We start from the raw sequence: 26,841 nt of genomic DNA on the forward strand, positions 1-26,841 counted from the left end.
TCCTGGGAACATTGCATAAGGGAAAGGCGCTGGCCACTAAGTGAGGGGAGAGGGGGTATGAGTTCAGGCTGAGGGGACCCCAGTGTGTGGTCTCTGAGTCAGCCATCCCCTAAGGCCTGCTCCCTGTGGAATAGAATACCCTCCTCAGAGAAGACCTCTAGGGCTCCTTGGGGCTGGTCCTCACACAGAGGGCTCTCCGGGCATAGGCCTGCCATCCTCCCCTCTGCCTCTCCCAGCAGGTCCCCCTTCATCTAAGAGGACTGTTACTGGCCTTCATTAAAAAAAAAAAAGCACACCCACTTCCTCCAAGGTGGTAACACTATGGAGCTAGAGTCTCCATTCAAGGAGGGCCCGTTGGACCCCTGCCCGGGCTTTTAACTCAGAATCCCGCTTTGCCTTCTGGCGTGTCCTCAGATACCAGGTGCCCAGGAATAGTCTACAAGCAGAGAGCCTGCCTCATGCGGACTACAGGTGCGGCTCCATCCTGGCTCCCTACGGGCCTCCCCTGCTGTCGCTAGCTGCCAGGGCCCAGGTGTCGGAGCTGAGGGTGATGGCAACGATAAAGGTGATTGATGGTAATCCCAATAAACAGCACGTGTGGCGCCCCAGCTCTTATGCGCTTAACCCATCAAATCACCCACCTAGCCACCCCTCCAGTCCTATCTCAGGCCCTGCTTCTTCCTCACTGACACCTGGGACGACCTCTGCCTCCACACCATTAGCTTCTCCTGGGTAGCTTGTTGAGAATGTACTCTGACTCTGTTAATGTGGGTGGGGCCTGGATATTTTATGTTTTTAAGTCCCAAGACTGAGGCGTGTGTGTCCAGGGTTCAGTTCTCTGACTCAATGGAGCCTGTGATGTGTGTTGATGATGCCCTGGAGCTGGTTCTCCAACAAGGCTATTCCTGAGCCCTTCCTAGAGGAGCTCAAAATGAGCCTGGATGCACCAGGTCCGAGGGGCTGGCCGGCTCAGATGAGGCCCCGGGCAGTGGAGTGTGTGTGCTGGGGAGGGTGTGGTCGGCAGAGGGGAGGGAAGAGGGCAGCACCTCAGCTTCTCATCTGGGAGTTGATGGTGTGCCCGTAGAGTGGGATTGGCCTGGCTCTGCCATCAAGGCTGTAAACCAGGGGGAGAAAATAGGGCTTGGGGGCCACTGAAGTCAGTACCAAGGTAGAGCCCAAGGATTGCTCCCCGGAAGTGTCTGGCCATGGGGGCAGGGCAGAAGAGCCTCCAGGAGCAGGGTCTCCCCTCCAGCTTTCACAGAAGCCTTTCCTCCTGCACCTTTCCCTCTGACCCACCCACCTCCCCTTCTTCAAAAGCATGGCATATACCACCTATGATAATTGAGATTTATAATAAGAAGCATGTGTTTGGTCTTTGTCCTGGTTCCTGGCACAGAGCTCCTAAAACCCTTGGAATTTCCTAAGTGATAAGCGCCACAAAGGTGGCTTGATACTCGTAAGAAATCCTTTCAACCACACCTGGGTTTAAGTTAATGAAGTTTGGAAAACACCTAAGAATGGGGGCCGGCTGCCGGGGGAACCAGCTGTGTGATTAGAAGGTTGGAACTTTCCGCCCCACCTCTGACCTCCAGGGAGAATCAAGGGGCTGGAGATTGAGTTCAGTTATCAGTGGCCAATAATTTAGTCAATCACGCCTGTGTCCTGAGGCCGCCATAAAAGCCCAAAGGGACAGGGTTTGGAGAGCTTCTGGCTTGGTGACCCCACACAGGTGCGGGAAGAGAAGCTCCGGCCCCTTCCCACGTGCCTTGCCCTATGTGGCTCTTCTAGGAGTTATAGCCTTTAATAGTGAACAGGTGATCTACTGAGTTAACTGGTTTCCTAAGTTCTGTGAGCCACTCTAGCAAATTAATTGAACCCAAGGAACCTCTGATTTCTAGTTCATGGGTCGGAAGCACAGGTGACAAGCTGGACGTGACCCTGGCGTTTGGGGTGGGGGACAGTCTTTTGGGACTGAGCCCCTAGCCTGTGGGATCTGCTGCTCCCTCCAGGTCGACAGTGTTCGGATTGAGTTTATTGCTTGGTGGCGTGGCAGAAAATGCACATTGGACGTGGTGTCAGAATCCTACCATCTTCTCTGCTCAACACCAAAAGTGGTTCCCACAAACCCAGTTTATAACCCACGGGGGTTCACACTGCCCCATGGTTGAATCGAAACTGGTGTCGGGTCTGGCATTCTCCAGAGTTAGGCTGGTGCCGCCCCCTTCTCTGATTTCCCCCACTCCTCCTGCTCAAGACCTGGCTCTGGCCCCCTGAGCATGTTCAGCACATGCGTTCTGATGGTCTGGTTGCCAAGCCTTAGCTTCCTCTCCTGGCTTCAGTTCTCATTGGGCCGAATGAGCATGTTGGACTAGAATGATCTCTTTTAGAACAACTAATATAAGACGCTAAATTCTCAAGTTAGCCTGGGATACTCTTAAACACTCCTGGTCTGGAGAACTCCTACACATCTTTCAGGCCCAGGGGAAACGTCACAAGCCTTTCAGACCTTCCCAAGCAAAATTAGCCATTCCTGTTCTGTGCTCCCATAGGGCTTTACACACAGCTCAACCTGTGGCTAGCAGGCCCTGGCTGTTTTGGAATTTGGGACCCCTGGAGCCTCGGAATTCTTTGAAAGCAAGGACTCTGGGCGGGACCATCACAGGAGCTCAGGAGTGGCCTGGCCCAGGGTGGCCAAATGAATGAATGAATGAATGTGTGAGTAAAAAAAATATGAATCCCTCATCAAGTTTATTCTCTTCACCATCTGCAATCAGAGTGGTCAAGGTCAGGAGGAAGGGAGAGAGGCATCCATGGTATCCAGAAAGGAGCTCTGGTTGCCCAGCTATCTTAGTCCCGGGCCCACAGCTGAGGGAGGGCAGTGGTGGGCACACCCCAGGGGGACCTTAGCCACAGAGGCGGGTCCTATCCCCAGGCCACCCAGCGTTTGGTCCTCTGCTGTGCTGAGGGTAGGGATGTGGGGATAGGGCTGAGGGTTGAGGTTTGGGCAGAAGGAGCCCAACGAGCAAAGTTCTTCCTGAGTCTAGCTCAACTAGCAACTAGAGAGCGAGCTGTGCCCTGGACTCCTGGGACCCTGGGGGAAGGGGCTAGATCTGGCTTCTCTGGCCCAGAGAGTCTGTGCCTGGGACTAATTGGCTGGCCCTCCTTCCGCTGCCGGGGAAAGTCTTGGCTAATTTGCTGGAACGCTCTAGTTAAATGCCAATTAGGATGTTCTGTCCACTGCTCTCTTCCAATATATTAATAATGTAATTAAGCATTTATTGCCTGCGCAAATTAAAATTTAACTTAAACGGACAGCTCGGAAAACTGAGGAAGTGACCACTTAAACAACCAATTTGCATCTCATTCGAGAATCAGCATCTAAACAGTCTGGGGTGCTGGTCTGGCCTCCCAGCGAGGGGCCCAGCCAGCTACCAACAGCTGCTGGCTTCTTCTCCACGCCTGATTCCCCGATTCCGCCTGCCCCGGCCTCCCCACCCCACCGGATCCTAGGTGTGGAGGATGGGCTTCACCCCAGATGAGCAGGAGGGCTTTCTGCTAAGTGGCCACCTTGGCCTCCAGCATCCTCCCCCCCCTTCCTCAGGGGCATATGGTGTAGATTTCAGTGAAAGGAGATGCTACTGGTGGTAAGAGGGTGTGGGGGGGGGAAGCCCCTGCCACTCCCACCCACGACCGATTTGTCCTGCATTCCAGCTCAGGAGATGGGAAGCAGATGGTGCTGGAGTTTGGGGGTGGGGGGGAGGTGACCAAGGAAGGAGGAGCCCTTCCCTGCAACCAGCCCCGGCGCCCCCCCCCGCCCCCCGCCGAGAGATCACTGGGAGAGAGCTGGTAGGGGACAGGTCCTAGCCGTCTGCTTGAAACAGAAGATGAAAGGATCAAGCTCCCCATCTCGCCCCTGTCCCCAGTGTGTCTGACACAACAGGTGTGACACTGCTCGTTTTCCCCTCCAAACAACCGCAGGAGGGGACTCGGCAGGAAGGAGCGGGACAGCAGGGAGTGGGCGAGAAGGGGGAAATGGAAGCAGCCTGAGCTGTGCTCTGCGGCTGTGGGGCAGGAAGGCAGGGGCTCGGGCCAGCTGGCGGGGGCGGGGGGCTGCCTCAGCCAGCGTCCCCAAGGCCTCCCCGCCCGTGCCCGCCGCTGCTGCCCACCGTGTTCCTGTGCGTGGGCGAGGCTTCGGGGCAGCTCGTGAGCTGGGGTGAGGTCTCAGGCAGGCCCCTCGCCCCGGGGCCGGGCTCCTGCAGGGCTCTCCGTCCTCGCTGTCCCAGAGCCACCCCGGGGGGGCGCCGGCTGGAGGCTCCTTGCCCTTCCCCACTGTGCCGGCCGGTCTCCAGCCTGACCCTGTCCCCGCGCCCATGGCGTGGCCACCGCCGGGAGGCGAGGAGTGAGCGACACAGGCAGCCAGGGTTGTTTTAAACACTTTATTTATAAAAAAGTACATTTTTTTTCCTCAGTACATTTTTCAACCCATCATTTTTTTTATACAAGTAAAAGGGGGTGATGCAAACACCCCCCGGGTCAGAACCAGGAGAACCTGCTGGGCCGTCCCCGGGACCAAAGACGAAACTGTGACGAAGAAACTGAAGGCAAGGTAGCGCAGCGCACTCAGAGGTGAGGGGCGGCAGCTTCTCCTGGATTTTGTTACCGTTTTATACAAAGAGAGGAAACCACTGTTTTCCAGACCAGAATCCTGTTCCTCACAGCAGGAGTCGGAAGAGCAGTAGCACCTGGAGCAGGGGCACCTCTGGCCTTCCAGTGGGACAGTAGCAGCGAGAGGCCCCAGGGGCCCTCTCAGGGCCTGCTCCCGGGCGCCCGAGGCCAGAGCAGGGCTCTCTGTGGGTGCGGGGGCCTGGGAGGGGCCCGCCTGCTCCTTGGTGGGCGCGGGCTCCTGGTGGAGAGGTCCGTCCGGGGCCCCGGAGGCCTGCGAGCTCCCTCCTCCTCCCGGGCCTCATCCACCTAACACCATTCCCGATTCCTCTGCTTGGAGGATGGCAGAAAAAATTATTGCACCAGTGGCTTGGGCACGTGGGAGGGGGCTGGCAGAGGGGGCACACGCCCAGGGAAACGAGGCCCCCGTGAGTCTCTCTACTGGCCTGAGCACTGGGAATTCACCTCTCCCCGCGGGGCTTTCAGCAGGACCAGCCCAGCCCCCTGCCGAGGCTGCGCGTGCGCCGGGGCACCTGTGCTTGGGTCTGTTGGAGGGGCGTGTGCCCCGCGAGTGCGTGGACTGGGCCTGCCGTGGCTGCGTGTGCCTGCTCGTGATCACCGATCCCACGCTGCTGCTTTTCAGCTCCTTCTGATGGAAGGGGACTCAGATGGTTTGTTTACACATTAGAACAATATCAAAATCTTAAAGAAATAGGGGGGGTCAGGGGAGGGGGGCAAGGACAGGGAGGGTAACAAGAGGCAGGGTGACAACTGGGGGATGCCTTGGCACAAGGAATACCAAGTTTATTTCATTTCCAGCAAAGGCAGAAGCTCAGCTCAGGCTGGGGGCATGAAGGAGAAGCGGAATGTCCTCATCTACTCTGTTGGGCCAGACCTCCCCTTGGCAGTGGGCTATGGGGGGGCCCAGCAGCAGGGCCCACCTTCCCGCAGACTTGGGGCATGGAAAACCCCACCTTCCCAGGCCTGAGTGCAGACCCCTGCCTGCCTCATGCCTACCTTTGGCCCCCGACTAGCAACTGCCCCGCTAGGTGTGCTGCAGGGTTCTCGGACAGGCAGGAGCCTCCCACATGGCCCATGCATGTGGCATGGGTCCCAGTTTGTGCTTTGCTTGGGGGAAGGGTATGGAGGTGTCTTAAGGGGGACTCAGTGCTTTGGCTGGGCCCAGGGGCCCTCCTAAGTACATCATATAATGAGGAATAGGGGGTGGCAGTGTAGGATAAGGGGGACACAGGAGGAAGAGTTCTTTCAGTTTCATGGTTTCAAGAAGACAGAGAATGCCTCTATCAGGTAGGCCCCTGGGACTTCCTCCTGCCTGGGGGCCAGGAGACCAAACAGAAGGGCCAGAATGCTGTGAGGTGGGATGGGGCAGTGATGTAACATGGAAAAGGTCCTCTGCCCTGGGGGGACACTAATACTGCTAGGAGAAGCAGCCCAGCTCCTCTGCCCCCCTCTGCCCTGTGGCTAGAAAGACCCCAGAATGTTCTTCCCCAACTCCACCCCATCCAGCATCCCCAATGCCCAAGAGAGGAGAGCTGCCCCAGGGCTGGCATGGCTTCAGACTTCTGCTACGTGGCTACTGGGCAGCCAGGGCTGGGGTGAGGGCAGTGGGGGCTGGGTGAGGGTGGCCCAGCTGGTGGGCCCAGGGTCGCCAGGGCAGAGACAAGTGCTGGCCGGGGGTTCAATAGCAGCACCATGGAGGGGAGGGGAGGGTGGCTGGGGGCTGGGGCTCCCTTGGGAAGCCTATGGCAGGTAGGTCGGTGCCCGTGGGGCACAGAGTGGTCTGCTTCCCTTCCCCCCCAACACTTGCCATCCCACAGAGCCCCTGACAGCCTGGACTGAGTTAACTGGAACCCTAATGGGCAGGCCTGAGCCTGCCTCTCCCATCCCAGGGTCTTTCCTATCTAGAGTGCTGGGGGGACCAGGGTGGGCAGATGGAGGAACTGAGGCACTTTGAGCTGGGGGGAACGGAGAGGGCTGGGAGGGGCCTTTCCCCCACTGTACAGAGAGGAAGCCCTCGTCCTGGGTGACTGATGGGAATCCAGAGCCCCATTCAAGGAGGGAATCTGTAACTCAAAGGGAAAGCTTTCCCAAGGATCCCCCACCCCCTCCGCCTCCCAGAATGGCGACCAGGTGTAGCTGAGCCAGGATTCCTGGCTACCCCACTGCCCCTGTACTTCCTGGCAAGCCCAGAACATCTGCATTGGCCTTGGGGGGTGGGGTACCAGCTGCACTCTTCAGCATCTGTGTTTGCAAAGCTTCTCCCGTAGACTCCCTCCCCATTGCTCTCCATGGTGGTACTCGGTCACTTCTGACACCTGGACATCCTAGGGACCCCGGCCCTGGCTCCCCAGGAGAATCGAGCTAGCACTTGACAGATAAGGGAGAAGTCTGAGAAACTCCCCTGCCGAAAGCAGCATTTTAGGGCCAGCCTGAGCTCCTAGGATAGAGGCTCCAGGGGGCCCTGGTCTCAGCTGTCCCCGGAAACTTCTGAAGGTGTCCCCATCCTCAGCTGGGAGGGGAAGAGGTGGAACAGAGGGGTGGGCCCCGGCGGTGTCCAGCCTGCAAGGGCATGTGACCCCAGGGGAACGAGGGGTGGACATGAGCGGTGAGTGTGCATGTAGGTGTCTGCATCATGTGTTGGTAGAGGCGTATGGGAAGCGTGGGCCAGAGTCCACCCGGAGCCCCACTGTGTGGGGAGCAGATAGGGGTCAAGAGGAGAGACACACCAGAGCTGGGCCAACTTCACTCTCCGTTGGCCAATGAGGAAAAAAAATGTAAAACCAACCTCACCGGGAAAACACACTGCCCTAGGCCCTGGGTGGGGACCTCAACTCGATTCACGTAACAAGACTACCCTGGGTGCTTTGGAGAAGCATATCCCTGCCTCTCGGGTGCAATGGCTGTCTAGACCGGGGGTCCGAGCTCCCGGCTGCTCGTGGCAGGGAGGACTGGGCTCCCTCTCCCTGGGAAAAGAGGAGCAGCATCTGGGGGTGGGGTGGGGCTTCTCCCCCGGGAGCCCGCTCAGCCCTCCACCCACAGTGGAAAGGACACAAACAGATTCCAGTGTTGGGGGGGGGGGAGGGCTGGCTCCCCAAGCCCTGGAGGGGTGCCCAGGTCCACAAGACGAGAACAGGGCTCCCCGCACAGAGGGCAGGCGGAGGGCCACAGGAGGAAAGGTGCAGCGACACCAAAGCCACAGTGAACACGACAGCACGGGGAGGGCCGGGGCCGGGGAGATCAACACCAAGCCAGGTCGCAGCTGCCCTGGGCTGCCCGCTCCCCAGGAGTGCGGGGCTGGCTTTGGGCGGCTGGGTGAGTCTCTGTGGAGCTCCTGGAGGAGTGGGCACGGGGACGGGCAGGGGGCGTGCGGGTGGGGGCTGGGGAGAAAGGGGCGCAGACAGAGGCTCCGGAGGGAGGCGGCTACACGTACCACTCCTTCTTGGAAATGAAAGACCCGTCGTTCTGAGAAACCATGTTCTCGGCCAAGTCCAGCTGCTCGGGGTCATACTGGTAGCCCAGAGTCCGGTCCCCGTAGCCGTCCTGACGGGCCTCCGCCTCATCCACGGTGAAGTAGGGCCGCTTGGCGTCCTCGTCGTATTTGGGGTGGGGGCCGCCCACCTTGCGCTCGCCCCCTCCGCCGCCCTCCTCCTCCTCCTCTTCCTCGTAGCTGCTCCCACCCAGGGGGCCGGGCTTCTTCTCATCGTCCGAGTCGTCCGGGTACTGCAGGTTCTGGGCCATGGGCGGGTGGTGCTGGGGGATGCCCGCCTTGCTGTAGCCGTTGCCGTACACGTGCTTCTTGGTGCTGTAGTCGCCCTTGAAGGTGTGCCGGCGCCGGCGCAGGGCCACCACGATCCCTCCGACCACGATCACCACCAGCAGGATGCTCCCCGCCACGCCCCCAATGATGGCCGTGGGCACCGGCCCTGCGCGCCGCCCGTGTTCGGGAGGAGACGGGGTGTAGGGGAACTCTGGGGGAGGAAAAGACATGGAGGGGGACAGTGTCAGTGTCTGCTCCCGAGGGGGACTCGGCAGCGGTGGCAGGGACGGAGGGAGGGAGGCAGGGGATGGAAAGGCCAGGAAGCGGGCCCAAGGCCCAAGGGCGGCTCCGGTTCCGCAGGCTCATCGGCGCCCCACCCTCCGGGAGCTGCCACCCGTCGGCGCCCCACCCCTCCGGGGGCCCCCACCCCTCTGGGAGCCGCCAACCCTCCAGGAGCCCAATGCACCACGGTGTTGTAGGTGGAGCGAGAGGAGAGGCAGAGAGTGCTGGAGCCCCGGAGCCTCCATGCTGGCTTTCTCCTTGGCTGTGGTGCCAGCCAGCCCACCCCGACCCAATGTCCCCTAGCTGCCAGTCACCGTCCCGGCACCCCATGATATAAGTGTGCTATTACTTTCCATTCAACGCACGACGGCACGAGGCTCAGAGAGGTTGAACAACCTGCCTGAGGCCACCAGCCAATGATGCAACATCGGTTCTTTTGCAGGGAGAGCCTGTGGTAACCCTGTGCCGGACACCTGCGGGTCACTGGGTGCCCCACGTCTGATTTCACGTGCTCCCCTGGGCACAGGGAAGAGGATGGGCTCCCAGGCTGGTCCCAATGATGCCCTGGGAGTGCCAGAAACCAGGGCTGTGGTTCTTGGCTGCGGTCTGGCCCCGGAGGGCAAGGTGGGTGCCAAGGGTGCTGGCAGCCTGGGCTAGGAGCGGAAGATGCTCGGCACGGCTGTGCAGGAAGGAGGCGCGAGCGCACGTGAGTACATGGCCACGATGCCGCGAACACACAGGGGAGCTCGTGCCGGGGCACACCCTGGCCGTCGTGGCCAGCCCGCATGCCTGTGCTGATGTGCCGAATGTTTGTGTGCAAACGTGCACCCCGACGACAGGGTGGAAACCAGGAGGCAGGAAAGGTGGAGGAGAGAGAAAGGAAGCGGGCGGGCAGGCGGGCAGGCTGGGTGAGGGAGCGCCTGCGCTCTGGTCAGTGCTGCCCCTACCCTCTCCTTACAGGGCCTTCCTTGCCAGAGGCCAGACTGGGGGGAGGTGAGGCTGAGGGAGGCGGTTCCCAGCACCACCACAGGGTGGCACCGGAGACCACGGCTGGCCACGGTCAGGAGGTGCTGGTGGGCAGGTTCAGGGCGAGCCTGTGAGGGCTGCCCGGCTATTCTAGGTGCTCTTCTCTCAGGCCCAAGTGAAGGTGTAGGGTTTGGGCATTTATTTTTCTGGTCTCTGGGAATCGGTTCCTGCCAGCTTGATCCCTTGAATGAGCATCACCCGCTCCAAGGGAATTCTGCTCCTCCTGTGAGCCCGTTCCCTCCTCCCGAGTGGAAGCCAGCCCCTGTGTGGGAGTGGGTGGGGTGCTGCCCGCAGCAGGCAGGAGCAGGGCAGAGGCTCGAGCAGAGGAAAGGACTCCTGGGAGTCCAGGCTGGACGGGCTAATGAAAACACAGAGGCCCAAGGAAGGGGAGGCGATGTGCTTGCAGTCACATGGCTGAGCAGGGACCACCCAGATGCTCCTGTTCCTGGCCTCTCCACATGCAGGAAGGACAACCACTTGTCACCACTGTGTCCTCAGCGCAGGTCACCGAGTGACTGCCCAATAAATATTTACTGACTATTTGTCCTCCCCGCCTGCTTCCAGAACAGTTTCCCTGGAACCTCAAGCTTCTCCTGCTTCACCAGGTCCCATCTGTTCATTGCCTTTAAAAGGGCTACACCCCTGCTCGCCATGAAGTGGGAGCTGCCTCCACAAGGCGTGCCCCAAAGGCAGCTATCAGGAACCTAGCCTCCTCTGTACTTTCACCCTGCCTGCTACCTCCTCAGTTCTCACTCTAGATCTGAGTGCTCTCTCTTCTCTAACCTGCCTCTCACTTCACCCATCCACCCACCCATCTACTGATCTATCCACCAATCCATCCATCCACCATCCATCTACCTATCCACCATCCATCCACTCACCCACCTACCCATCCACCCATCCCTCCACCTATCCACCCATTTACCCATCCAGCCACCTACCCAATTAACAAACATTTATGGAGCATCTATTTTGCTAGTCACAGGATACAAGAAACTCACAGCCTATCTAGGGAACCAAATGACACCCTTAGGGACAAAGCCGCATGCAGACAATCAAGGGCACTGGCAGAGAAGTGCCTCAGGAGTGCAGGGGAGGGAGAACACTGTGGCCTGGAGTTAGCAAAGGCTTCTTGGAAAAGAATTCTTGAAGAATGGCGAGGACTTGGAGAGGCCAAGAGAGTAAGAAAGGCATCCACATGGAGGGATCTACCTTTCCTTTCAAATCTTTCCATCAAATCTTGTTGACTCTTCCTATTCAATATTTTATCACTTCATGCCAGGTTTTACGGTAGTAGAGTCCTGGAATCTCCTACCTCCATTTGGTCTCTGTCCCCTTTTAGTCACTCTGTCCAGAGTCACCAGGTTAATTTCCACTGTGTGGACACTACCATTCCCTTTTTCGAAGAGTAGCAACGATGTCCCCAGTGCCCGCTGGACCGTGCCAGTCTGGGCTCCAGAACTCCCATCATGCCACTTGATCTTGGCTTTGGCTAGCTCGCCATCCTCGCTGTCCACGTTGATTGTTTACTGCAAGCCTTTGCTGGTGCTGTTGGCCCTTCCAGGAATGCCCTTCCTCATTCCCTTGTGCCTATTTCTGTTCTTTCAAGTTTTCAAATGGCTACAATTCTCTTTTTTTTTTGTAGGAACGAGGAGAGGGGTTGGGGAAGTGGCAGCCTCATGATCATCTGGGACTGTTTCTATTCAGCTGCGTTACAGCTGTGTGCGGTCCCAGTTCCGTTATATTTATTTTTATGCTTTCTGTGACAGCAGAGACCCAATGAAAAAATAAAGCTCTCCAACATTTTACTGGACTAGACCGAATTTTTTGGGCCCCACTAATCACAGTATGGTAGAGTTGGCTGTATTACCTGTTTCATGAGAGCGACTTAGGTCCCAAATTAGTCTGTAAATCGAATTCAGAGTAAATCTAGAAGCTGACCACTTTCTACCATTGCTCTGTCCCTAATCCAAGCCACCATCACCTGTCACCTGCATTAATTTTTTTAAAGATTTTATTTATTTGAGAGAGAGAAAGAGAGAGAGATTGAGAGAACGTGTGGGAGGAGGGGCAGAGGGAGAAGCAGACTGCCCGCTGAGCAGGGAGCCCGATGCGGGGCTCGATCCCAGGACCCCGGGATCATGACCTGAGCCGAAGGCAGACACTTAACAACTGAGCCGCCCAGGCGCCCCTGTCACCCGCATTATTGCAACAGCTGTCTAACTGGCTTCCCTGATTCTACATTTTCCTTCTAGAGATGATTTTGAACACAACAGCCACAGAGAGCCTGTTAAATCTAGAGAGTTTAAAATCGCCTACGTGACCTGTGCCTCTGCTCCTCACCTCTGATACCATCCCTTGCTTTCCTCCTGGTTCATTCCTCTCCAGGCTTCCTCAGGGCCTTTGCACAGGCCGCCCTGCACCCCGGCAGACTCTTCCCCTAGGTGTCCCATGGCCACCCCCTCACCTCTGTCAAGGCCTGGCTCAAGCTTCTCACCGAGATCCCCTTCTCGCCAAGGCCTTCCTTCCCCGACTGCCCTATTTCAAAGCGCGGCTCACGAACCCCGCCCCAGCCCTTGTGACCCCTTGATCCTGCTCTTCTTTGCTCCATGTCACTTTCAAAATGACCACGTGATTCTTCTGATGTATTTCCTCTGTCGTCTGCTGTGTGTCCTTCTGTACTAAAACACTCACTCCAGAGGGACAGGGACTTTGGCTCATTGATGTATTCCCAAGCACCTCGCCTGCCTGGCAGGTGGCCAGAGTTCAGGAATATTTGTTGAATGAATCCTGTCAAGGCGAGTGTCTTTCCCCTCTAGGTCCTTCTGTTTCACTTTCTTCCCCCCAAGCCCGAAGGAGGTTTACTCTTCCCTGGGGACCTTTTGGGACCAAGGGGAACCCTGGTTATTTTTGCTGCTCTGTGTCCAGGTCTGCCTAGAGGTAGAGGATGGCGGACTTCAGAGTGCGGACGCCGGGTGAGGGTGCAGAGGGAGCAGACAGGAGGGCCTAGCTCACCGGCGAGCAGAGGCGGCTGCTTGTGTGGAGTGGAGCACTGGTCCCCTCTGTCCTTCCGACGGTCACGCTCAGCACCAGCAGCAGAGCCTCAGGGGCCCCGGCGGACCGGGGAGAGAGCAGCTGGGGCATGGGGTCCCTCCCGGCCTCCCTCACACCGTAATGCCCCCTCTGACTGCAGCCTCCCCTCTGGGCTGGCGGGCTGGCCGGGCCCCTGGGGGCGGCGGTGGGAGCTCAGCATCCCTTTGCGGCTGTGCTTTCCTGACTGAGGTGGGTGGGCCCGTAGGGGGGCTGGGGACGGGGCTGAGGCGGAGGGGAGGCCAGGGTTTTCGTCTGGAGCCAGGCCCCGGAGGAGGTTTGGGGTGCAAGAGAAGGTAGGGGCTTGCTTCGGACCCGAGGCCGGAGCTTCGGCAGGCAGGCAGGAGTGCTCTGGGCCCGAGGGGGCCGGCGAGCTGGGAGCGCTACACCTGCCAGGGTGCAGGGCGGTGGCCGCGGGCCTGACGTCAGGCTCTGGGCGGCCCTCTGCTCCCGGAGCGGCTGCCAGCAGGCCACCGGGCAGGGCCCCGTCAGGCTGGAGCAGCAGCCAGTCCTCCCAGGGGCCCGGATGCAGCTGCCTGCGCACCGACAGCCCAGCGCACCGCCATTCGCCAGCCCGCAGAGAGGCCCGACTGCCACCCAGCCGCGTGCACGCGCAGCATGCGGACAGGCGCCCGCCGGCTTGCCAGCGCACGTTCACACGCTCACAGGCACGCTCCCTTGCAGGCTCACACACACCCTCCGTTCCAGATGGACCCCGAAGCCCCACCAACACTTGGTGACAAGAACTCCCAGTCTAAGAGGGAGACCTGTTACCTTCACCCTCCAGTGGTCACGCCCAGTGGATGCGCCCGGGACTTCACCGGAAGCGGGGACTGGGGCAGACACCCCTCCCTCTCTGCTCCTCCTGACAAGCCCGGTCCCAGGGGCAGATGCTGCCCCATTTGGCCTCTCGAGTCTGGTCAAGGCCACACCCTGAGCACCTCTCCCTACTCTCTGCATTACCCGCAGAGGGAGAAGGGAGGGGAGCTCACTGGTTTGCTGGGGACTCCTGGGCTAACCCCATGAACTTGCTCCTCATGGGCCCCGTGGACATGTACGCACAAATTCTGGTGAGTCCGTCTCCCTATCCCCGTGGCCGCGGCCCAGGCCTGCTGCTTCCCACTAGGGACGCCCTCACTGTACAGCCCCTAACTGGTCCCCTGCTGCCATCCACACAGCCTCTCAAATGCTTGGTCTAAGCCACCTGCCTCACCGTGCTGCTTCTCTGCTGAGAACCCCCCAGAGACTCCCCTTTGACAACACAGAGAAAGCCCCACTCCTTCCGGTCCTGCCCACTTGGCTCCCACCATTTTCCTCCCACAAGCTTCCCCTGCTGGCGAACCCCCACCCTCCATCACTGCCCACTCACTCATCCTTGTAGGAACAACTCAAATGCCACCTTCCGCACCATCCGGGGCCCTGAGAAGCCCCAGCTACAGTGTGTGTGTGCGGGTCCAGTGCCCCGCACACGCACGTGCCTTTGGCACACTCCCTGCTGCCCGCCTCCTCCCCCTCTTGCCCCAGCTGCTCTTCATTTTCCTCTCCAGATGCGCCCAGGGCAAAGCTATTACCCGAACGGATGGCCAGGATGAAAAATTAAATTTCCACTTATCCGTCTCACTCATGCATTCCCTCCTGACCAGCGGGGCTTGGAGCCCAGGGCATGGCTGTGTCCCTCGGACTGGGCCCCCAGAGAACGCGACAGACACTAGCTGATGCAGGATGAGGGCTGGTGGCGTTGGTGGCTGCTCGTAAATTGTCCATGAGCACGGGAACGCACAGCTCTGAAGAGGCTCAGGCTTCCTGGCTGACCCCTCCAGAGGGGCTGTGAGATCGTCCCTCCTTCCCTCGGGACGGCCGGCGAAACAGCTCCTGGGCCCGTCAATGATTCAGTGAGTGTCACGCTTCCCTGGCTTCTGCCTAACTGGGCTGGCAACAGGAGTGTCCTTACGCAAGGCCCTTCTCACCACCCACATGTGTGACTTTGGTTGCCACCCGTGCCCCGCTCCATACCTCTGGGGAGCACAGGAGGATAGGCTGCGTGCCTCTTCCAGTTGGAGCCCTGGGCAGCTTGGCGCCCCCGGCCACGAGGCCAGCGAGGCCTGACCACAGATCCCATGCGGGGCACTACTGCGGCCATCAGCCGCCAGGAGATGGCCCGCCTCCACAGCTGGCTTCTTTCCTCTTTGTTCTGTAGCCTGGGCCTGGGAAGTGCCCCTTCCCTTCCTCCCTGCTCCTGGACCTGGTGTGACTCCCTGATGAGCAGCCCTGCACTCACGGGCATCCTGCACCCTCCTGAGCTTTGGGAGAAGGGACGCCCTGACTTTGCTGTCCCAGCCCTGCCTCTGGGGCTGGGTAGCACCACTTGGCCCCATAAGCCTAGAAGGGCCTCTGACTGGTCCACTCATGCCAGGGGTAGGATCACGGGCGATCGCTGCTCCCAGGTTTCTTGGCTTCCTCCTGTGATTGCCCAGTCCGCTGTTTCCCCAAAGAGCCCGAGTGGTGGAGGGTGACGGAGTGGTTGTGTCTGTGATCCACCACTGGGGAAGGTACCCCCACCCAGGGAGGGCTCGGTGTGTGCGAGCACGCATCTGGCCAGAGGTGAGGGTGAAGATCTCTGTATTACAGACTGAGAGAAGAGCCACACGCTGAGGCCCGTCTGTGTCGTCCCTCCAAGGACACGCCTCACTGCGGCGTGGTCACGCTCCCTTACCAGTACCCCTCATCCTCGTCTGCCCCTCGGCTCCACGGCCAGAGCTTGGGCCCCTGTGAGGTTCCTACTGAGCTTCTCCAGGAGGGGAGAAGTGTGTGATTCTGCCCTTCCCTCCGTCCCCCTCAAGCCTCAGCCTGGAGGACAGGCTGCCTTAGCTTTGCCCAGCTCCACCTCAGATGCTTCTACTACCTCAACCAGTCAGAGAGCTGAGGGCAGGGGGTTGAAGAGAGTGGCAAATGACCAGTGACCCCCCTTCCCCAGTAAGGGTGTGACGGAACGGCCCCGACGGCAGGTCGGTCGGTGCAGACCCCGGACGCCGTCAGGCTGCTCCTTGGGCAGCTGTACCCGGAACGTACCCACCAACGAGGCCTCTGACGGCTGAGACACAGGCCCAGAGCTGAGGCCTCTCCGGGGCGTGCCCAGGTCCTGTGCCTGCCGTCCAGGAAGCACGGCCCAACTTCCTACACTCCCCAGCCTGGCTCAACATCTCTCTGAGGTCACTGCCCGCGCACGACGCACACCCCCGACGTCACTTCCTGTCCACCTCGGCAGCAGCATGACACCACTTCCTGTCCCAGGCGGTTCTTTCTGTCACTTTCTTACCCTACGACCAGCTCAGCTACAATATTAAAGCCACCCCCTCTTCCGGCTGTGAACTCGTGATGGCAACTGTACCCCTCTGTTGGCTTGTTCTGATCCTCCCATTAATCATGATAATGATAGAGATCGAGATCATAATCACAGAGCACGGGCCATTTATTGACAGACTGCTGGTCTGTGCTAGGTACTCGGCCCACATTTTGTAAATTCTGACAACAAGCCTCCAGGCACCTCGTCTTATCCCCATATCCGGAGCACCGTCCACGTGCCAGCTGTCAGACATTGACGTCCGTGGCTCCTGTCATGACCCATGGGAGGCCTCCCCCAGAACATCCTAGCTCCTGTGCTCCCTCCCTTGGCCCCGAGAGGTCAGGGGGCTGAATCTCCTCAACCGCACTGACACAGAGAAAAGTGCAGGGAAAGTTCAGTCAAGGGCACGAGACCACCAGGGCTCTGGGCCATCTCCTTGCTTTCCCTCCTGCGTCCCTGCCGCCCCCGTGGGTTTCCTGAGCTGCAGGAACAGACGAGCTCCACCAGCCAGCATCACAGGACATGGGCAGGCTCTACCACCATGCCCCACTGTCCCCCGACCCCCAGAAGCATTGTTGCAAATGGCACTTACTTCTTCCCTGCTGGGGCCTCCCTCTGGCCCCTCTCTGATCAGGGGTCACCCTGTCTCACACACAGCCTTGTAACAGAGAAAAGAGAAAAGCAAAGCAAGGCCAACGGCCAGAGCCTAAGGGGGAACCAGAGGAGAAAAGAGGAGACACAGACTTCCCACATGACACCAGCCAAAGGTGGGGGACGTCAGCAGTGGGCTGGGGGAGAGAGGCTGGGCAGGGGGCAGCTTCCTACCTGTGATGTTGACCTCCACCTGGCCCGAGCGCGTGCCGATGGGGTTGGTGGCCTCACACACGTAGGTCCCTGCCAGGCTATAGTTGATGGGCCCCCTGAAGAAGAGGGTTCTGTTCTGGGCCTCCACGCCCTTGGGGAGAGAGCCATTCAGCCTGCGGGGATGGGGAGACAGGGCAGAGGGTTAGGACTCTCCGGCCCAGAAGCTGCCTCGGCGTCACCCACCTGCCTCCAAGACTCCCAGCCCTTTTGCTGAGCGAATAATGGGCAGGGTCTGTCTTGGAAGGAGGACAAACAACCACAACAATAATCTCTTGTGTTTCACACTCGATGGTCCCAGCACTGAAACGCAGACAGGACAGGAAGGTACTTGGTCCCACGGAACAGATGAGCAACTCTTAAGTTCAAGGTCAAGGAACACAGGGGTAAGTGACAGAACTGGAGTCCTAGCCAGGTCTTTGACTCCTGGCACAGTGCTCTTCTGGCTACTCCTGGTTTCTTGGGTTGCTGGTTTAACAAGCTGCTCAGGTAACCCCCATGTGGAGGAATCATGTTCCATTTCACTATCTCATTGTCTCGCTGGACACATCACAGGCCTTTTTCCTGGGGAAAACAGGGGGACTTCCTCCCGATCCACGGAGCCTCGATTCTGTTGGACCCTGCAGCTCCCAGGCACACAGCTGAAACTGGCAAGCCGGCCCCGGCCACTTGCACCTTCAGAAGCACTTCTGGTTCCAGGAAGTGGACGGAAGGTGCGAACTGGCTGGGGCATGCTGCTGTCTGCTACCTCCCGGACAAGAGTACAGACACAATGTGGGCAGCCATCTCCTGGCCATCCGCGTCAACCTGCTTCTTGGCTTCCCCATGCCCGTCTTTCTACGTGTTCCATCCAGCTCTTCTCTGGGAAGAACCTTGGCTCAGGCTATCAGCGCCGGCTGGAGGGCTGGACCAGACCCTTTGAGGGCCAGACTCAAAGACTGGGAAGCCAAGAACCAGAGGACGGGATATGGGACAAGCACGCCATGAACACAAGCATGCTGGGCTGACGGCTGCCCTCTCCTTGAGAATCTGGGGGTGCTGGAGAGAAGGAACGGGAACAAAGAAAGATCTGGGATGCTCCAGAAAGCCAGCTTCCCTGGGGACACCTCGATAAAAATAAATACCGGGGGCTGGGGTGGGAGTGACTCACTCAGACTGAATCACCAAAGGAAAACGACAAAATTCTTTATTAGGGAGAAGAAAGCAGGCAGATTATGAGGGAATCCCCCCTCCGGCAGAATGGTTTGTCCCACTGACCCTGATGCTGTCAGACGTGGGGGTGTTATGTGTGGCCCCTCGCGGCCCCTCCCCTTGTCACTGAGAAACCTGAACCGAGACCCTAATTTCCTCCCCAGTTAATGCTCCTGGAGGTGGGGTGGGGTACCTCCCTGCGACCAGCTAGGTACCCTGCCGGGCGACCGGCCAGCCCCAGAGCACTTACGTGGTCCAGTGGTACTCGCTGGCGGGGGGGTTAGCGTCGGCTCTGCACGTGAGCTTCACGTCCATTCGCTGCAGGTACCAGTTCCCATCAAACCCCTCGATGGTCACCTCGGGCTCATCTGTGGGGCAAGGGATGATGTTTTGAGAAGGGGGAGGTCAGGAGAGCAGGACTTGGAGTGAGGGAGCCTCGGACAGGGAACGGAGGGAGGATAGCAGTGACACGGAACCAGCTGGAAGACGGAGAAAGGGGGAGGGAGGGGATCATGGACCCTCAGAGCAGCAGAAGCAAAGGGACTGAGGAACGATGGGGACAGATGAGCCAAGGGAGGAGATGGGGGAAGAGAGGAGGGAGGCCAAAGCACCCCCAGGAAGAGAGAGGGAGGGGAAGGCTAGAGGGGCCAGAGAAGGAAGGGGCGGGGGAGAGCGGCAGGAGATAGAAGCAGAGGAGGAGGGAGGGCTGGTGTGGGTGGGTAGTGGGGAGGGGACAGCGGTGCCCACCCCAGGAAGCCGGCCCGCACCGCGCCCTGCTCACACTGCACGTTGAGGGTGAGGCTCTCCCGGAAGCGGTCCATGTGGTAGTTGACGATGCAGGCCAGGGACTGCTGGTGGGCTTCCCGGCTGGGCACCAGGCGGTAGCGGCTGATGACGGTCACCGTGCCGTTGGGGTTCCGGATCTCCTGGTACTCCGCTTCGCCCTTCAGGCGTGTTTCCCAGGACACCACGCTGGGAGGCTTCCCATTGGCCGAGGTGCAGGTGGCCACCAGGACCTTGTCATCCTGCCCCTTCTTGGCTCGAAGCACTGCCTGGGTACCCTCTACCCAGTTGGTGGGTTTGGCTGCGGGGAAGTGGAGAGCGCCATGGGACCAGCTCTCCCGCCTCGCCCAAGGTGTGCGGGCCCAGGACGCCCCCCTGGCCATCCTCACCTCTCGGCTGTGCACTTCTCCCGGGACTGCTTCACATCTAACCTACGTCCTCCCTGCTCTGTGACTGGTACCCGCTTCTGTCAAGCAGAGGCCTTCTTGGAGCCTCGGCCTGCTCAAGGACAGTGGCTCATGCGGCTCTTCTCCTTACCGTGGTGTCTGAAGCTTCTGCTTGCTTCTTGGTCACCCACAAAGCACCTTGGAGGGGGGTGCTCCGACCTGAATCCTGATCTTCAGCTCTGTCCACGGCTAAGGCCCTGCCCCCAATCCCTAGTGAACTGTGGCCCAGCCTGGCTGGAAGGGACCAGAAGCGCCATGCCTGGAGCACGGGCAGCATGCCAACCCAAGCAGAACGATGGGGCCATTGAGGCACGCGTCGAGAATGGCCAAGCCCCAGGCCCCAGGCCTCTGCACGAGCAGGGAGGGAGGGGGTCGGGCCAGCTTACCCATCACGGTGAGGTTGAGCTGGCTTTCTCGATTGCCGGCGGGGAAGGTGGCAAACTCGCAGATGTAGACTCCCTCGTCGTCCAGCTCCAGGCGGGAGAGGCGGATGGTGCCGTCGGTGAAGGAGGGCCGCAGGAATTCCACGCGCTCGCGGTAGGGGGCCAGCACGGAGACGCCCATGGCTGGGTTGTAGATGGCCACATTCTGCTTGGAGCCGTTGGTCGCCTTCTGCCACGTGACCTGGGTGATCTTCACGCCGGGCAGCGGGTTGGCAAAGCTGCAATGCAGCACCACGTCCGTGCCGATGAAGCCGTACATGGAGTCGTTCACCTGGACCACCTGGGCGTGGGGGCCTGGGCAAAGGAGACACGGGCGGTGGTCAGCGACAGGCGCGGCCCCCCGCCCAGACTCCCGGGGCGCTGCTCCTTTCTCTCTAGCAGTATTACTCTTCTGAGGCTGATCATAAAAATAGTAATTGCTTGTAATAAAAGCACTCTGGTTGATACTGAAAAATACCGAGAAGAAAATGGCACCACCCAGGATCCCGCCACTCAGAAATATCACTGATAATCCTGCAGGAAATATCCTCTTTTACTTTCTTCTCTTTACCTTATTTCCCTATATTGCTCCGCATGACCATCTTTTCTTTTCCTCACACCGAGGGAGAATCACACACTGTACGTATTGCTCGGCAAGCTGCCTTTTCACTTGGCGATACGTCGTGGGTACCGCCTCATGGCAGTAAATACACACCCCCACCCTTGTTTTGATGAGGAGGGTCGAGTGCACTGTTTTGCTGCGAGCCACCAACTATGTCACCTTCCTGGGCCTCAGTCCCCTTCTGGCAAATGGGGCATAAAATCAAGGCCTCCACCTCACGGGGTTGCTAGGAGAACCAAATGGGACTAAGGAGAAAGTGTGTCAGGAGACAGGAAGCGCTGCCCACATGGCTCACGGGGGCCACCATGATGGCCACCCCCATTAGGTCTTCTCCCTTAAGGCTGAGTGCCCACGCCCTGGGGGGGCATGGCTCCGTCCCCTCACCCAGCCAGGTGGGGAGAAGTAGGTGCTGCACAAGGCGCGGCCTCCCCTGGCTCCCGGCTGCCTTCACAGTCTAATCTAAATGTCTTGGCATTCGACATCCCCTTCATCTGTATCCTGCCTTTTTGTCCACATCTCTCCATACGCTATGCCCTCCGACCATGTCAGCCTGGGCCCCTCCTCAGAACACGCCATGTTTCTATGTTCCCTTCCTCCCTCTCTTCTTCTTCCTAACACTCCTAGACTCTTGCTCATGCAGTTCCCTAGAAGGCCCGAGAAGGCTATTCTCCTTCTCCACCGATGGATCTCCCACTCAGGCCACCCCCTTTGGGAAGCTTCACAGACCTTCCCCACGCCACCTCTGTTACGGATCTTTTCTGCCTTGGAATGTGGTCGTTCATGCCTCTAACTTCTCCACCAGAGTGGGATCTGTGCTTTCCCATCACCGCATCTCCAGGGCCCAGCCCAGGGTCTGGCCCACAGTAGGTGCTCAGTAGGTATTTGTTGCCAGACAAATTGCAACGGAACCCGCGAGAATAGAGATTTGCAAGGAGGAGGGAGTGATCAGTGGCGTCGGATGAATGAATCAATTCCCCCATGTCTCCTCACCGATTGTTTTATTCCCACTAGAAGGCTTGTTTGAGCTTCGCCCTAACCCTGAACTCGGGGCAGCTATCCCCTCCGGTGGGTCTCTCCGGGGCTCATCCCTGAGCTCTGTTACTGGCCGTACTCTGTACACTTCGTGTTGTCACATCCTACTGCACTCCATTTACTGAGCACCATCAATACTATCAATGCCAGGCCCTGGACTGACCCAGAAGCAAGGGGATGGCCTCAATGGTCCCCCAAGGGAGCCTGGGGTTCAAGACTGGAAACTTGGGGCTCCTATTTGCCCCTGCATGATGGAGACACAAAAGCAGGGCACACTCCTCTGAGGGCTTGGGAGACCATGGCAGGTGAAAGCTCCTTCCCTCAGGAGGGTACAGGCATGTCTCCTAGGTCCCTGCAGTATCCTCTGTGTTTGACATACAAAAATGTATTCAAAAAATGCTTGCTGAATAAATAAGTCTTTGGCCCCTTCGAGCCAGGCCCTTACCATGCTCTGGAAGCTTCCCTGATGCTCCCGTATCACATGCCTGTTCACAACCACACAGACCCTTCAAGGCCCACCTGGGGTACCCCACTCCATCCCCTCCCGCTGTCCCCTTGGCCAGTCTGTGGGGTTCTGACATGTCCCTGGGCAGAGAGCACTGTGGGCTGGCTGGAGTCCAATGGAGGAAGCATCCATCAGGGAGTCAGGAGTTGGGTTCTGCTGGGCTCCATCTTGAGCTGGCTGTGGGACCTGGGCCAGTCACTTGCCCCTCCTGAGCCCTATTTTCCTCCTCTATAAGGAGCAGGCTGGACTCCCCCAGTCCCTTCTGGCCCTGAGTCTGAGTCCTTGAACCGCAGCCCAGCCCAGCTGGGGCCCCACCCCAGATAGAGTCCCACGGTGAGGTCAGTGGGCCAGGCAGTGCTCCTGCTGACTGGCTGGCTGGCAAGCAGCTAGGTCCTAGGCCCTCCCAGCAGGATAAGCGGGTGCTCCCTCCCCCACTCCCCAGCCTTCACTCACCAACCTGCTGGAGGTTGCCCAGCAGCTGAGATAATGTGGGTATAATTGGGGAACTTTCACCACACAAAGCCAGAAAACAGGAAAAGCCAGTTGGGAGGGCTTGGGCCATAGGCTGGGGGTGGGGGCTGGGGTGCGGGCACCAGGAAGCATCTAGGGATTGGTGCCCAGCACGGTGGGGCCTATAGCGGGACACAGCCCACCAAGCCTGCCTTGACCCCATCTCCTGTCACTCCTCCGCAGGTGTGGGGACAGGCAGGGTTCAGTGCCTGGCACACACGCTACCATTCATTCGCTGTGTCTTCCAGCAGTGACCTCACCCTTCGGAGCTGTGAATACCAGGAGGGAAGATCGCCAACAGCGGCCTGGGCGTGGGGGCGGGGCGGGCGCTGCAAGGGGCTCGGGCGTCCCAGCAGCCCTGTCTTGTCCGTCAGTACCTAACCAGACCAAGGCAGCCCTCCCCACGCTAATGTCTGTTTTGGGGTTAAGGCCCCCCTCTCCTCTCCAGAGGCAGCCCCATGGGGGGCCAGTGAGGAGGGTGCCTGGCATGCCCGCTCACTGCGCACAAAGCCGGTTGTCCTGGCCCTTGCCCCTTCTGCCCTAGCGATGAGTGGGCAAGCCAGAGCGCGGGAGGACCTCTAAGGAGCAGGCCGACTTAGTTTGATGTTGGCCTCTCTGTCCACAGCCCACTGGGCACAAGGGAGCTCTTGGGGTATGGGGTTTGGGGTCACTCCCTGCTCCCAGAGTTCTGGAACTGGGAGGGGCTGGGGACACTGGAAAGGTCTGAAGACCCTCCCTTCGCCCTCCACCCCACTCCAGGCTTAGGGACCCAGAACCCCAGCTTCTGGCTTGGGGCTGTCAGTCTTGGCCCGAGGATATACGGTTGGGGAGCTGTCCCTCGTTCTTTAGATTGGGCAGACTGGGAGGCTTTCAGAGAGCGGGGCGCACCTCCAGTGGTCGGGCAGCAGGGTCAGAGTGCTGCAGCGAATGGGGCAGTGGGGATCTCCACTGAAAAGGCAGAGAAAGGGCTGGATCAGGGCAGTGACCCAGGAAGAGGGCCCTCCTCCGTGCAGGAAGAGGGGGACCATCAGCCTTGTCTGGAAGGCTCGGGAGAGGAGGTGCAAACAGGAGGACAGGCCTGTCTAAGCTTCTCCACCATCCGCTCTGGCCTCGATGACCTGGAAGCTGGTGCTCCTGTCTCCCAACACTGCCTGAGCTCCTCCCGCCCTCTGAAGGGTTGTTCCATCTCCTCCCCGCTTCGGGCAGCAGGTGGGCTCCTGAAGAGTCAGACAGTGGGGCTTTGCATTCTCCCTCTATCACGTCCGAGCTGTGAAACCTTGGGCAGATGACTTGACCTCTCTGTGCCTCAGTTTGCACTGAGGCTGCACATCTGTAAAATGGGCCTACCAGTGGTACCTACCCCGTGCAGTTGTTCTCAGGAATTCAATGAGTACATGTGAAACTAGAGAGCTTAGCACACTTAGGACAGAATTAAACGTGCAGTAAACGTTAGTAGCCATCATCACCACCACCATCATCTGTATCCCTTTCGTTTTCCTGGCACGTGTGTCTAGCGCGTTTCCCGGTGTGTGTCCCCCCCGGCCCCCAGCAGATTGCGAATCCCCGTGTGAGAGGGAAGGCACAGGTTTGACCTCGGGTTGAGCTGACCACACCACGGCTCGCTGGCAGGATCCAGGGCTCGGAGACTAGCCCGCTGACTTTCTCTGGTTCCCCAGGCCGTCAGGGCTGCTCCACTCAAGGCACTGTCTGTCCTTCCTCACGGGCCCCCTCTTACATGAGAAGTGGGGGCTGTCCCAGATGTGGGAACCAGGACCACTAGAATGGTAGCATCCTGGAGGCTCAATGGACCATGTAATGCATCATTTTACACAGGAGGAGTCCAGGGTCCAGAGGGGTTGGGTCACTTGCTCGGGGACGCAGAAGAGCATAATCCAGCCCGGTGTTCTTCCCACCCTGCCTTTTTATAAGGGACTCCCAATCTCAGTCTAACTCCCCAGGGCATCATTCTGGGTGGTGTCCCTCCCAGAAATGTGATCTCAGAGCCTCTCTTGCTCCTTTTGATAAATGGCAGGAATACCGGTTACAAATTGCAGTCACAGCGCCTGCAGGCCACCCTCCACTGGGCTTGGTGGGTGGGGGTGGGGGGCGAGAGGCTGGGGGCCAGGGGGGAAGCCCAGTGGGAGCCCGGGTGGGGGTACCTGCGGGACGTACGGAGCAGGAAGGAGCCAGAGAGGTGGGAGTGAAGGGGAGAGATCCCGGGAACCTCTGCCCTCAGTAGAGAGGTTCACGTATCCCAGGGATACCAAGCAATGTGTTTTTCTTTTCCTGACCTCAAGCACTGCCTATATTCTCCCTGACTACCCTATGAGCCCCACGGTCTGGGCCCCGTGCGCAAGTACCTCAGTTTCCCCATTAGAGCTCAGGCTGGACAGCTGGGACTGCCTTCGTGGCTTCCCAGAAGTGCTGAGCCAACAAGGCAGGCGTCGGGCCGGCCCCCCCGAGACGTCACAGACCTGTAAAAGCCCCGAGCTCAGCAACAAAACACAAAGGCTCCTCAGTTGTGGCCGACAAACCTGCTCCCCAGGGCCCTGCCCGCCTGCCCTGCCCGCCATGGAGCTAATCCGAGGCTGAGGCCATGGGTTCCCACGCAGTGGGGTGTGGCCCAGAATGGGGGGGCACTCTGCTCCCCGTACCTACCTCGAGCAGTTTCTCTTCCCACCCTTTGAAACTTCAGACCCCTCTCTCCCTGGCCAGGCAGGCTGGGACTGGGCCCATGTGGGCGGGTGAAAGCGGGGGGAATAGGCAAAGGGGGGGGGTTCTGGGATTTCTGGCACAGGCCACCTCTTCTTCTGCCCCCCACCTATTTCCTGAGACTGCCTGGGTGCCCTCAGTTGGGTAGACAGCAGGGGCAGACCTGGCCCGGAGGAAACTGGGGCACATTGGGGGAGGAGCACTGGGCTCCCCACCCAGGGCCTCTCTGACACCCAAATCCTTTGGGATCCATCTCTAGGGCTTTCCAGGGATCTCCTTCCCCCCCACCACCCCAAAACTGGCAGAAAGGAAGAGGACATCCGGTTAGAAACCAGCTTAGTGGTAAGTGGGAATGACTCACCTATGGGGGGTGGGGGGGAATAGGGCCTCCAGCCGAAACCCTGCTGAGTCAGCACAGTGACCTAAAGGTTATAGGGCCCCTCCTCCCAGTGTAGCTACTTCCCCAAATGTCAACTCCCAGGGCTGGCCAGCTCCTCACTTTCCGATGCCAAGGCCGATCCACCTGGGGGAGAGACTGGCAAGGAAGAGGGTATGATCAGGAGGGAATCCCCTTTCTAGGGTCCCCTCCTCTGGGAAGGTTTTGCCAATCAGTGTTGCCCAGATCGAATCTTTCTGCCAGCAAGAACCCAGATAAGCAGGGTTCTCACTGAGGTCCTTTGAACCTGTCCCGTCTCGTATCCATGCTCCAGGCAGATTTCCCCATTATTCGGGAGCTCCCTAGAGCCCAGACTCCCCTCTCCGCCCAGGACGGGGTCCAGGGTGACCCAGGTCAGAGGGCTCAGTGAGGACCCAGAAGCAGCAGCTGACCCAGTCCTTGTCCCCACACCCCTAAGTCACCCCTCACAGAGGCTGAGTGCCCCCGCCCCCCCCTGCATTGTAGGTGCTCTGCCCGGTGGGAGTGGGCCCTGGGGGGACTCCCTCTGGGAGCAGTGCCTGCTGGGATGGCTCCAGGAGTCCTGGGGCCTTGAGTCCCTGCTGCATCCACCTTGCCAGCAGAGGTGATAACATCCCATGATCCCACAGTCAGGGGCTAATTGCTACTGTCCAAACCCAGGCGCCTCCGCCCCTCATTTGGGGTCACAGAAACTGCCGATGTTTTCTTCTTGGCTGATGGCCCCCCCCAACTCCCGACACAGAGCTGGGTAATGATGGGCTGTGGGGCTGGCGCCGGAGCCTTGGGCGGGTGAGTGCAGCGCGTGGGAGAGGAGGGGGCGCGGCAGCCTGGGAAAAGCCCCGAGAAGGTGCCCAGGATCTTCCAAACAGGCTGGGCTGGCCTGTTCCCCAGCGGCGTGGAAGCCGCGGGGTTGTGGTGGCGGCGGTGGGGCTGCTCTGGCAGGTCCCATCTCTCTGAAACCTAGCAGGACAGGTTGGGGGACGGGGATCAATCAGGGAGTGGGGTTTTGCCTTCTCCCGCTGAGGAACCAGTGGTTGGGACACCTGGACCTCTCCTACAGGTCTGCTGCCTGTTGGCTGCCCCATCCCCAAGGCCAAGGGCAGGGCCAGTCCTGAGCAGCCCCTGGACATCCCAGGAACAGAGAGCCCCTCTCAGTGCTGC

General features: G+C 59.4%; 1 protein-coding gene and 1 long non-coding RNA gene across 3 annotated transcripts in view; one reads left to right on the top strand and one right to left on the bottom strand.

The window, feature by feature from the left end:
• Positions 1–11,732, top strand: part of LOC116647035 — a 46,381-nt gene extending 34,649 nt beyond the window's left edge. Inside the window, exons 2-3 of the long non-coding RNA XR_004302262.1 lie at positions 9,165–9,428; positions 11,394–11,732. This is a non-coding gene — a long non-coding RNA (uncharacterized LOC116647035). The remainder of the gene's footprint in view (positions 1–9,164; positions 9,429–11,393) is intronic.
• NECTIN1 (nectin cell adhesion molecule 1) overlaps positions 4,428–26,841 on the bottom strand; it is a 62,952-nt gene continuing 40,538 nt past the window's right edge. For both annotated transcript variants that reach the window (XM_032428151.1, XM_032428152.1), the window contains exons 2-6: positions 19,849–20,199; positions 19,015–19,317; positions 18,484–18,601; positions 17,007–17,158; positions 4,428–8,651 (exon numbers count right to left, since the gene is read on the bottom strand). In XM_032428151.1, the coding sequence (XP_032284042.1) occupies positions 8,104–8,651; positions 17,007–17,158; positions 18,484–18,601; positions 19,015–19,317; positions 19,849–20,199 (1,472 nt within the window). In that variant the 3' untranslated portion in view covers positions 4,428–8,103. The remainder of the gene's footprint in view (positions 8,652–17,006; positions 17,159–18,483; positions 18,602–19,014; positions 19,318–19,848; positions 20,200–26,841) is intronic.

This window comes from Phoca vitulina, unplaced genomic scaffold (assembly GCF_004348235.1).
Source record: "Phoca vitulina isolate PV1807 unplaced genomic scaffold, GSC_HSeal_1.0 scaffold38, whole genome shotgun sequence".
NCBI classification, from domain to species: Eukaryota; Metazoa; Chordata; class Mammalia; order Carnivora; family Phocidae; genus Phoca; species Phoca vitulina.